Source organism: Falco peregrinus, chromosome 2 (assembly GCF_023634155.1).
Source record: "Falco peregrinus isolate bFalPer1 chromosome 2, bFalPer1.pri, whole genome shotgun sequence".
In the NCBI taxonomy this organism is placed as follows: Eukaryota; Metazoa; Chordata; class Aves; order Falconiformes; family Falconidae; genus Falco; species Falco peregrinus.
In genome coordinates, this window is record NC_073722.1 from 81,670,946 (window position 1) to 81,683,741 (window position 12,796).

The window sequence follows — 12,796 nt, forward strand, 5'->3', positions numbered from 1 at the left end:
ACAGAACAGGAAAGTCTCCTTTCAGCATCTGCAAGAGGTTTCTTTAAGAGAAATGACAGTGGACAGCATGTGTAGGTTTTTTTTTTTTTATCTGGGCTGCTACTAGACAACAAATCTCTCTCAAAAGACAAACACTTCTTTAAAAATCAATGAGATGTTACCATAACTACTTCAAACTGTTTCAGCATGACAGTGCTGTAAAATACAGCTGTAATCCCAAATATATCCAGTGATTAAACTGAAAAGGGTTTTCTTTAGATCTCATGGCAATGCATCCAGACAATTTATTTACTTGCTCCAAGAGACAGTTCTCTTATTACTGCCAATAAACAGCCTCATCCTTCTGTATTCACATAATCCTATGATTACATAGCTGGACAAAACTGGCCAATAAGTGACCTAAATGAAGGTATAGACATCATGTTAATGACTGAAAACTGCTATTCCACGATACGGATACAGTTAAGAAACATATTCTGAACAAGGAAATGCTTCCATTGCCTGCATGCTGTTACTGCTGCCACAACTTAAGATAGAACTGATGGGGAAATGAAGTTATGACTATGGTGTATTCAAAGCCTAGAAGAGAATTTGAGAAATCTGCCAATACTTCAAAGTCGGCTGACAAGCATCCTCTATCTTCTTATGAAATTTAAATCATCCCACCCTAGAACATGAAACAGCTGATGTTTGCATTCCCCTTAAAAGTAAGGTTATACTTGCTTTTCTCTTTTTGTTGAAAATAATACCAAATTCAAGGAAGAATACATCAAAATCATAAACTTACAGATGTACATATTAAATAGGAGCTAACAATTGAGTGTTTTTTACAAAAATTGTTTCTCATAGAAAAAGCCTTTGCAGGAGAGGGAAGGCTGGGGGCTGTGGCAGACCCTGGGTGCTGTCCATTGTGTTCAGACAACGCACTGAGCTGTAAAAGCAGGTACAGGATTCAGCAGATCTACAATAACTGCCTCATTTTACAAAAGGAGAATCAACAAGTTTCATGTGATTTGAGTAGTTTCTGTACTGCGCACATATGTAAGCCTGAATTGCATTTCTAATATGCTTATAACAATTCACTGAATTCAAGTATAATGGACATCCTTCCAAAGCTGATGGTATGAGCTAAAAGTGTTGTCTGTGCTATACAAAGAATTTTTCACTTTCACAGTAAGAATGAACTACATTCAAAGTGTCTCATAGAAAGACCTTCTGCCGCCTTAGGAAAAACAACAAAACAAAACAAAAAAACCAACAAAAAAGCCCACACAGGTGAAATTCAGTATAATTTTGTAAATCTTTAGAAGAAGAATTAAATATTACTGTAAATAAGAATTTTATATAATTCTATGTGTGGCTGACTGTACATAGGCTTTTTTCCCTTTTAAAATATTCTTGTTCAGGTAGCTAGATTCAGACAAAACTGGACACACCTGCAGGGCTAGCATCACAAGTTTTGCAAACCTGGCAGCACACTCAAGCAATCTGAGCCTCTATGATGTTGTTCCTTAACTAATTGCATAGGTAAACCAACCAGATTACCATGCCTGAGAGTTGCCTTTAATCAGAACAAGATTTGGTGGGGTTTATGTGACTATGGAAGGTGCTTTTTGAAACGCTGTCTAGGTTTGAAAGTACTTTCCAAAATGAGTCTTGGAACACAGGCTTTGCTGATGACAAACGTTTGCCTTCGATAACTTTAATTTGAACTGTATTTGCAACATGTCACCCCCCAGAAGAGAAGCAACAGAGACAGCAGTTCAGAGAGCACTGACTAGTGGAAGTCAGTGTGAATGGTACCTAGAGCAAATAATCAAGTTTTTCAGTTTCCTGAATTGTCTCCCGTTCCAGATCAGCCCCATTCAGCTACCAGATTTAGGCACTACAAAACATTCTGGAAACTGCCTCAATTACAGCCACTGCTTCAACCTAATTCAGGACTTACGTAAGTCATGAAACTAAGTAAACCATGAAAGGTTATAGCTGAAGACAAGACAAACAACCACTAACTAAACCCAAACAAAGTATTTTTGTGTGGTTTTGGTTTGTTGGGATTTTGCATTTGTTTTTAAAAAACATAATTTTGCAGGAAAAATTTGCATTAACTTTTTAATATGGCAATGCCTCTTCTTTAGAATGTCAGACTAATATTAGAAGGAAATCCAAATAAAATTAAACCTGAAGCCTAATATTTTGAACTCAGAACCATTTTAGAGCAGGAGAGAGAAAATACACCATAAGCCCAAACCTTCAATTTATTTGAACCGGGTATTCCAGAGATAGAAGGAATTATAAAACCTTTCTTCCTGAGACTTCAGTGTTAGAAGACATGCGCCAGCAGATCATAAGCATTGGCTAGAAACATAAAGTGGAAGAAGGCTACTGAGATATAGAATCTTAAGCTTCAAATCCTTTATCAGTGAAAAGACCGATTTTAAAATCAATACTGGTATTTGACACATAGTCAATACACAGCAACTCAAGTTGGTGAAATACGCTTTTACCACCGTCTTTTCATAAAACGCCTGACAATCATACTATGCAGCCAGTAACCTTTACGTAATCTTATCAGGAAAAGCAGCCTGTAAGGAATTGGCATTATCTTACAGCACGCTAATAAAAGCACAGCAAGCAATCTCTTACTTTCTTACTGGTAGAAAAGTCATGTTTTTTATTCGCAGGAATATGAAAAAGGAACAAGGATCCAAATGTATTAGAACAAACCCAGCCTGGATAAGGTAACACTTCCCCTTTCTCTCACTGTCATGAAATCGCCTGTCATAAGAATCACATGGCAGACCAATAATAACAGTTCCCAAACAGGAGTCAAATGACTTACCAATTACGAACTTCACTTTCTAAAGCATCTTCAAGAAAACTAAGCACACTGACTCTGGGAGCACTTCAACCACCAAACCCAACAGCAACCTATCAGCACAAAATTACAGAAAAACTTCACCAGGAAGCAAAAGTGTCTTAATACTGCAGATACAGGTGGATTTCCATGCAAACACAGCACAGTAGTCCAAGCCTTTGTGTCAAGAAAAGTAGAATAACCTCCCGTGTCTTTTGAGAAATACCATACAATATTGACAATATACAGAATTAGAGATTTTCACGTATTGCATGTAACATCATGTCCAACATGAGCTTTACATTAAGACAAACCATGAAGGAAAAGCAATATATGTCAAAGTACCTCAGTAGTCTGATTCATATGCTAGAGGTGCCCCTTCCCCATTCTCCCACCTTCATACGTCCTGTTGACTAAAAAATTATACATCCTAAAAAGACTGAAATTCTATGACTTTTTTCAGGCAGCTATACTTGAAAACAAACATCCTTACACTTCCTGTGGGGGAAAGAATATCCACCTCTATGTTAGGTAATAAATGACTGTATCTATTTATCTGTTAAATTATACCTAAGAAATTTTAAGAAGAGAATTTAAGATAATCAGCAAGAAAACCACAAATATCTGTTTATTTTATAAGCACTGGTATAAAGTGATGTTTTCACGTATCAGGAGATACCCCATATTCACCTTTTGGTAAAGTGCTCAAAGCCACTAACAAATCTAACTACACTAAATACTGTGCCTCCCCATCTAAAAAAAAGGCAGTACACCGCTTGACTGAAGGCTATAAGGCAATAAAAAAAAAATAAACGGACATGTAAAACCTTTAACTTTTTTCATTAATCACAGACTTATTTCAAGTATCAAGTAACTCTGTATGTATTTCACAATTGCCATGAAAATCATTTAATAGAGATGTGTAAGCACTACTTTCTTTATAGCACACAGGAAAATATATGCCTTTAGAAGTATTTCATCTACCATTACATCTATTTAAAGTTAAGCAAGTAACAAGTGAGATAACATAGGTAAACGTAAAACAATTCATTCCCATCAAGAACATTCAGCTACCACCTCCACCCTTAAAAAGCACATCAATGTCTCCTGAACTATTTACAAGCTTTAAGGTAAATGTTAGCAGTAACTCTAGGTTGGCATTTAAAATTAATGTTAGCAGCTACCCTAATGGGGCATTTGAAATAACCATTAGGTTTCAGTCTTAATTCTGACTTGAAGAGAAAATCTGCTTACAAAAAATTACACACTCTTCACTACAAACGGACATAACATGATTTCGATCAACACATTCCAATTGCATTTTTACAGGTACAAACTGTACAGCAAAACCACCAGGTTCAAGTCAAATCCAACATACTTTCTCCATAAATATCAAAGTATTTCCCTGATAGCATTTAAAGCCTCAAAAGTTGGGGATCCCTTGCTGTCTCGCTGCCTTTGAGATGGCAGAACATGAAAACACTGCTGAAGAACAGAGGTGCAGTTTCTTTCACAGCACAGAATTGTGCAGTATGCACAACTGAATTTCATGCCCAAGTATGATAAACATTGGGGTGAGGATCTGATGGGGAAAGAGAAAGACGTTTAAGGAGGTAGGTTCAAAAACTAATGTAGCAGCATTTATTTTTTTATGTGTTGGAGAAAAAAGAAAGCTCTTTGCATCTTATTACATTCTGCAAAGTTCTATGGCAGAAATGAAGATTCAGCATCACCTCTGCCAGAACAAAACATACTAAGACTATAGAAATGTAGAGGCATAATGAGGCAGTTATGAACAAAGAATCAAAACTAAAAATAAAGCAACAATAACTTGGCAAATTCATTACTTGTTAAAAGTAACTACAGAGTATCAAGTTTTGTAACATCTTCAGGATATTGGGTTGGGTTTTGGGTCAACAGACATGGCTCATCACTGTAACTCCCATATGAATGTGTCCAATTTTTTATTTTATTACAGTTCCAAAGGCCTTTTTTTCTTTTCCTTTCATGAGAGTTCCTGCAAGGTAACCGAATAAAGATTGACTCCTATCTGTCACTGCCTTCCTTATTAAGAGATCTTGCACTCTGAAATGATTACATTCAGATAAACAGACCTAATTTTTGCTTCTCACAGACGAGAGTTCATTATGCTAATCCTTTTAAAAGCAGCATACAAATTTTCCAGTACCACTTTCTGAAAAATAATGGTTAAGCTGAAAAGGTATGGTGTCTACAAATTTAGTTTGGCAGCAGGGAGCATCTTCTCTGCCATATCACAACATTTATTGCTGGCTTTTATAAACTTTCTTCTCCCACTCTGTGTATACAACATTCAAGTTTAGATTTCCACAGTAGTCACGGCAGTTTGTTGAATGACCCTTGCAAACTCTAGGTTAGTGTTAGTATTTTTGCTAAGCTTCACTCACTTGCTCTGTCAGATTTTCTCTACTTTATGAAAATTTATTTCTCTACTTAACTCACTTGAGAACAATAATCCATGTTCATACACAAGGCAATGTAAACAGAGGCTTCCTTATGAACTGCACAGCATATGTTCATAAATAAAAAATAAAATTATCAGCCAGAGCAGGCAACTTATAACCATATTCTTCAGTATTCATATAAGTTTCTTTAGCCTTTATGTTCACAGTACAGAAAATCAACCATAAGTCCAGCATAACTATTTAAGTATGATATATTAATGTGGCACTGGTCTCAAGGCACTGAAGTCTATATTTTCAAAAAGTTAACAGGTTTGGAATGCTGATGACATAATTTGATTTTTAGGTTAATTGACTTTGAACAACAGTTCTATTAACAGACTTCTCTGAAAACAGACACCCAGGTGTTTTTCTCCATCAGAGAAACATAATTACACATTTCACTGTAAAGTCACTATTTTTCTCAAGTATTAAAGAAAGCTGAACTGACTACTGAGTATCAAAAAAAGTCCACATCATGTGATAAATATACCCTATACTCTGTAATTTGGTCTTCGTTTCTGCAACCATCTTTTTCCAATGACATTACTAAAAGATTAAGACAGACAGCTTGTTGACATAAATGTTTGGGCAAAACAAGTAGCATTAATGATTGTTAAGCCTTCCTAAAATCAGTGAAACAAACAAGTGGAGGATTATACCTGCATATGGAAATGTAGCGCAGAGCTGCTGCAACAGGTTATACAACACCTAAGCATTTTCATTGCCTTGTCATGGAAAAAACCTACCCTGTCTTTAGACTACACTCAGAGAGGCTCTATAGTTAAATTTGATACAAAATCCATCGTTAGCTAGAACTTCTTCTAACTGTTGAGGCAAATCACCCAAAAATTACAGGAGTAGACTGCACTAAAATTTTTGCACCCACAAAGGATACTGCACAGAAAGTCTGCCAATAGCCAATGTTATCATGCCTCTACTGCTAATACTGGGTCAGATATCCATTATGGGCACCTGTGGCTCATAATTAATACTGCACTTAATATTTTTAAAAATATTCCAATATCTGGCAATCTTCCTTAAGTATGCAGACACGTATTAAAACCTTCAGAGAAAGCATGTCTATGAGCATCTATAATCACAAAAAAGCATTACAGAATGAGTTGCATCATGAATTACATGCAACTGAGGTTCTTAAGTCAGCCAGATTTACAAAATTCACTGTAAAGTTGCAAATAGCTCACTGCAGTGAGCTCTGCAATGAGATGAATTCTTCACAAATTTGCATGCTGTTGTAAGGACATTGTATACAATTCTCTAGCAATAACAGAATCTGGCATACTATCCTAACAGTTGTTATCGTGACCTCTCAGACATTTCATTTTTTCATGTGTTCCTGAACCTGAACCAGCTTGATGCTCTCACTGCTGTAGGAAGCCCATTTAACTACTTGATGTAGCTTTCACCTCAAAATGCCTGCTCGTGGAAAGGCAGAGGCAGCAGGTATTTGCAAACACAGTATCAGTGGATACCATGAACCCTGAAGCCCCTCACCAACACAGACAGAAACACTGAGCATGAGCAAGGAAGTTTCCCTTTCTGTAGGAATCATGGGGATAGACGACCATCAACATAAGCCTGAGCAACCTCTGTCTGGACAATAAAAAGGCTGGTTCACTAATCCTACATTACACCCAGAAAAGAAACTTGAGCATCATCATAATTCAGATAAGCTGTAGATATTATCTGAAAAACATCAGTCTTTACCACTCAATCTACAATCTCTATCAATTTTATCAGGGAGTTTTTACGCTGTACAGATCACAGCCGTAAGCCTTAGGGGATGAGCAGATCTCTGAGCAGGATGATTAGGCTCTGCCCAGCAAGGAGCAGTTCCGCAAATACATTTCAATGCACAGCCTGTAGTTGTAAGTTTGGTTGGGAGTTTTGTGGGGTTGGCTTGAGGTGGTTTTTGGTGTTGTTTTTTTTTTTTTAAATATTCAATTTACAAAAGAACTTTCATTAACTTATCCCAGCCATTTTGCTCATTTCTGCTATATAACTTCCGCAACTTTCAAGAAAAGACTTTGTGTTCTGAGATACTGGAGTCTGGCTGGAAAATGACACAACCTAGCCTTCATCAGAAAAAAACATAGAAAAGTGCATGAGACTATTCTTACAATTCAGAAGCTCCACACCTTCCCCACTCCTAAATTAACTACCACACTTATATGATCCCTGTGTGAATGTTTCGTGTATTCTTCAGTTAATTCTAATGACCAAATTAAAACAAGAATGCCAGAGAGCAATTTTAAGCTAATTAACATGATATATACTTCTGCTTTTCACATCTTGAGTCTTAATTCAAAGAACTTTTTCCACCTGAAGCTTCATCTTTAACCAATCAATGGAAGAATAAAAACAAACCAAAGCAAAAGTTTTCCATTTCAGAACACAAATCTCTAGAGGTTATGAGCTCTGATGACAGTAAGCAACTGGAGACTACTTCCAGAGAAGGACGCTGCTTATACATAGGTGCTCAAACAAAAACCAGAATAATCACATTCAGTGAACTTGTCAAAACCAAATATTGATCAAAAAAAGGTATTTTAAAAATTAAATAAGGCCTGTAAGCTTACCAATACTTTTCTACAATCAACAGATATGAGCATTGATCATCTATTGAACTTAAATTTTCTGAAAACTATGTCAGACAAACCACAAAAAGAAAGTTAAAACACTACTTTTTTTTCAGGGATGCAGTTTGTCACACAATCTCTTAGATATTACTTAAAAGACATCATGTTTGTTTTCTCAATGGTTCCTTATTTTCCATATAGCAAAAGGGAAAGAAACACACAGATACACTAAACATCTGTAAAAAGTACATGTCTATAGTATGTACATTTACTGCTACATCTATAAGCAGACTACTTATGTTTTGGGATGGGAAGGGATGCTTTTTTTTTCGCTGTTGCACAATGCATAATTCATCTATACACAGCAAAAGAGATTCCTATAAAAATACCATTAAAATTGCACAGATTTTCTGTACTTTCTGTTCCAACAATTAATATAGTTAACCCACAGTTTCTTCTTAACTGGAAAACAAGAGGATACAATATTTACTGCTGGAACAACACTTCTGTATGTTTATGAATCAAAGAACATTGGTCAATGGATAAAACTGACACTGACACCTTTTATATTATAAGTAGTTACAGAGGTGATGCCTATATTTGCTATGAATAACACAGGCATATTAGAAAGTCAGACTTTAGCATGATATTTTTGTTGTTTTTACAGGAAGATAGGGATCTTATTAAAACTACTTTTTCATCCAACCTATTATACAAAAACTGCTCTTTGACAGCTTATAAGGAACACTGACTGTCTGTACTAGCAGGCTGCACACATTGAAATAGATACATTAAACCCCCTTAACATGGTGTGCAACTCCCCCCCCTCCTTTTTTTTTTTTTTCTCCTCCAGATATGCTCTTTTTTTCTGTAACGCTGAGATTTTATCACCTGAGCTTGCTTCAGTGTGCTAAAGCATGCTGCACCCGTGTGTACTGTCACGCTACGGCGCGCTGCGTGCTGCTGAGCAGTCAAACCCACCGGCTACCAAAGGCACACTCGTCCTGCTGTAGCAAATTGAAACCTTCCTCTTACCTCGACTTCCTTGCTCTTCTCTTTGTTTCTGCCCACGGAACTTCTCCCATTGCTGGCAGTCTCCCGTGCTGGAACTACAGAAATCTGTTGGAGGGGCATTTTTACAGTGCTGCAGGTTGCCAATACCTGTTTGGATGCCTTATATCTTCACTCCCCCTGAGTAGCCCACCTGTATAATTGTTCATATCCTTGCTTTGCCAAGCTCAGCTCTAAATGAAAAGGGGAAAATATTATTTGAGAAACTGTGTAGCATACGCCAGGGTCTTCCATCAGAATAAAAAGTAAAGCAGAGCAAATCGCAAATACAAATGAGAAACAGCAAACAAAGAAGTAAGGCACAAAAATCCCGGGAGTTTCACACGCTTTGAGTGATGATTTGCTGCTCCTCTGCTGTGTCCCTGGAGCACCCCCTTGCCCCACTATCCCCCAGAAACATGGTGGGAGACAATTCAGTTTCTGGGTTACCTAATAACTGTCGTGGAAACCAAGGAAACCCAGGTCTCGCAGGCCCTTATTAGCAATCGCGTCCCTCTAATGGCACAGGCTCCCACATTTGCAGCAGCTGCCACTTCTGCTTTTGTTTCCCATCTGATTCCACAGGAGTCCACTAAGCACCCAGAGACACCGCCTCGTGCTGACTAGGTAAAGCAGCATAAGGCTGAAAAGCTTAGTGTCCTATTTTGGAGCCAAAATCTCCTCCTTTAAAAGCACGGGTAGCTTGCTGTGTCCTTCATGCGTCTACAATAATCTGCTTAGGTCAAAGGATCTGCCTTGAAGTGAAGAGCTGCGGTGAGCAAATGAGGTGTAAAAAGGAAGACAAGACTGGGAGGGATTGCAAATGTGCCTTTCTGAGGTTGATACTAAAAAAGTTAACCCTTTGCTGCACTCATCTTTTCCCAAGACATCACCAGAAGCAAGCTCAGCAGGACAAGCCAAAGGCAGACACACACGTGTCCTTACAGTAGTCACACACACTCTGAAAATGTCACAAACGTGAGCTTCTTCTACCCAACAGCTCCTTTCCTCTCCGTTAAAAGCAGAAACATGCCCAGGAAAACTGTTTTATCACCTCCCTTCCCCTTAAAATGCAAAACAATAGAAGAACGTCTCAGATGCTGTATTACAAAAACTAATATGAAGAAAGGAAACCCTTAACACTTGCGCCTCTTTAAAATTTGTATTATTCTTGATAACTATGAAGAATGCAACCACAACTGATTTTGATTAAAGTCAGTAAAGAAATAATTAGATCAGAAGTCAAATTCTTAACATGGTGTAAACGATACAGGGATTAAAGTAGGGAAAAAAAAGCCCAAAACAGAGCAAACACCAACAATGTTTTAATATGTTGCCAATCACAAAAAAAAAAGTATTACCCAGGCCTTGAAATAAATCATCTTCATTTCTAGCTGTACACAGTTGCAATTGGATTTCTAAGATGAAATAATGGCATTATATAAAGCCTAGCTTTTCTTATAAAGCCATGTGGGGAGGATTTAACATACTGTTGATTCACTGCTCCACTACTTTAGTTACCATTTCCCCGTCTGAGTTAACAGCTTACAAAAGTCTAGCCATGATAAACTGGGGCCAGGTTCACACTGCCATCCCAGTTTTACATCATTGGGTTTATCAAATGCACTAATAATATGTACTAGGTGTTTACATATGCTGCAAGACAAATGTGTGTACGTCTGCACGTTATTATCTTTTACATATACATAAAACCAAAGTCCAGAAATAGATTTACAAAGAATTAAATTGTCTATCACCATCTACACAGTGCTTTTACACATTTTTAGATGTATTTTACATGTTTATTCCATCTTTACTCTCTGGTATTTCAAAATTGGTTTGACTATAAGTTTAAACAGTTTCCAATGTACACAGGGAGATTTTTCTGAATTTTTAATATAAATCAGGGAAAAAATCCAAGCTCCTGCTTACCAAGACAGTTGTAATAAAAAAATTTATTCTAGTGGTGTTCAGACAAGAACTGTTGTACACCAGACTGGTGAAGTTTAACTATTAATCTTAAACTATACTATAATGTAAATTCCTTTTTAGTTTAACAGAAAGTTTTAAAGCTACAGACTTTTCCTTCCTCTGAGGAAGAACTGGATTATGACTCCCTAAACCTGGCTCTGCTTTCTCATGATAATCTCCTACCTCTCTGATGAAAACACTGACAGAAAACTAGGGAGTTTTAGATATTAAAATGGAGCTTTCCTATACTGTGTGTCTCCGTGTCTAGTTAAGCTTAAGGAAGTCAATCTGCCTTTTGATACTGTGCCAATAATTCTGCATCTGAACTTGAGATTCAAGTCACAGACTTCTAAATTAACCAGTAATCTCTTTAATCCCATCTATGTCTGTCTTAGTTAGACAGCATAAAGACATTATAGGGTGTGATGTGCTTAATTCTTTTTAAAATGATGAAGTCTTGTGGCCCATCCCCCCCCACCACCACCTTGAACCTATCCCATTAAGAAGCATATAACAAAAAACACTACTCCAAAGCAAGGGGTATACTTTACCATCAGGTAAATCCATGCTCGCATTCTGCTTAACTGTTTCACTAATTACAGTTCTTCACCACATGGAGACTTCAAATTAACATACAACTGCCCTCACTGTACATGGGCTGAGCGTGGCTCTTCCCAGCCCGAATGCCATAACAAGTCACAAAGCAATCAAGCCTCATACTGCTATACGGAGAAATACGGAGAGTGACACTGCTTCGTGGCTAAGACAACTGTTGGAAGTTGCAGGACATACGCAAAAGAACACCATAAAAGTCAGTGGCAGAGGTGGGGTTGGGATGATTCTTCTGTCCCACACTTCAGTTTAGACTTCCTTCTTTGCTTTTTTCAATTGTACTATACAGAATTCTAAAACTAAAGCTTTTGCATAGGTGTTAATACACCTATGATCTCAGAACAGCACATCAGTGCCTGTCTTGGAGAAGCAACAGAAGTATTGATTTCAATTTACGATGTGGTTTTAACTCGAGAGTCCCAGAGTACCTCAAAGTTGTAAATCAGAGATTTTTATTTATATAGATATATATTTATATGTGTGTATATATATATCTATATATATACACACACACAAACACACCTTTCTCAGAGAATAGGGTGACTTCCACTCATTCTCTGTGGTTATCAGTTTGGGATATTCTATATAAACAACACTAATTTTGGCAAATATCCCACCCAAACAGTCATAACTTCGGTGGCATGCCTTACCCGAAGAACAGCATGACAGCTGCACAGTGAAGTATGGAGCTGCTGTGCAAAGCAGATAGATGGGGTTTCAGCCTCCAGGGTGTGACAGTAACAGAAGAGAATTGGTGACCTGAACCAGGTGAAAATGTTGTTTCTCTCAGAAGAGAGCTATGTGTTGGGTGGGCCATTAGTAACTGAGTTAAGTTACAGAAATAAAATCCCAGTTCTTTAAGCAAGCAACTACAGAAGAGAGAAGTACCCTCCGTTTGGCTTACCGTTTGAAACCCTACTAATCCCAATTCAGAGAAGCCAAGGGATCCAATTTAATTTTTAGTCATCCAACACTCTCCTTACAGTATGTACTTTATGAACAGTACCAGTCAGCTCTTGGTGCCCATGAAGGAAATAAAGACAAAAGCAACCATGTTTCTGGCATTTCACAACGCAGGTCTGCTCCCTAGCTGTGGACTACACCGGGTGTTTCTGCTTTAGCCTCCAACACATGCAGCCTCTTCATCTATTCCCTCCACCCATGGCTCCGAGGGTACTACGTCCCCTCTCACACCCAGGACACATACATTCACTGTGCAAACATCC

General features: G+C 37.6%; 1 protein-coding gene across 5 annotated transcripts in view; it reads right to left on the minus strand.

Annotated features, from left to right (window-relative positions):
• The window catches only part of MARCHF1 (membrane associated ring-CH-type finger 1), a 257,958-nt gene that overhangs the window by 145,434 nt on the left and 99,728 nt on the right, over positions 1–12,796 (minus strand). The window contains exons 1-2 of one of the 5 annotated variants that reach the window (XM_055794489.1): positions 9,438–9,615; positions 8,973–9,181 (exon numbers count right to left, since the gene is read on the minus strand). The exons of the other annotated variants lie outside the window; for them this stretch is intronic. Of the exons in view, the coding sequence (XP_055650464.1) occupies positions 8,973–9,071 (99 nt within the window). The 5' untranslated portion in view covers positions 9,072–9,181; positions 9,438–9,615. Of the gene's footprint in view, positions 1–8,972; positions 9,182–9,437; positions 9,616–12,796 lie in introns of those variants that run through there. 5 annotated transcript variants of the gene reach the window in all.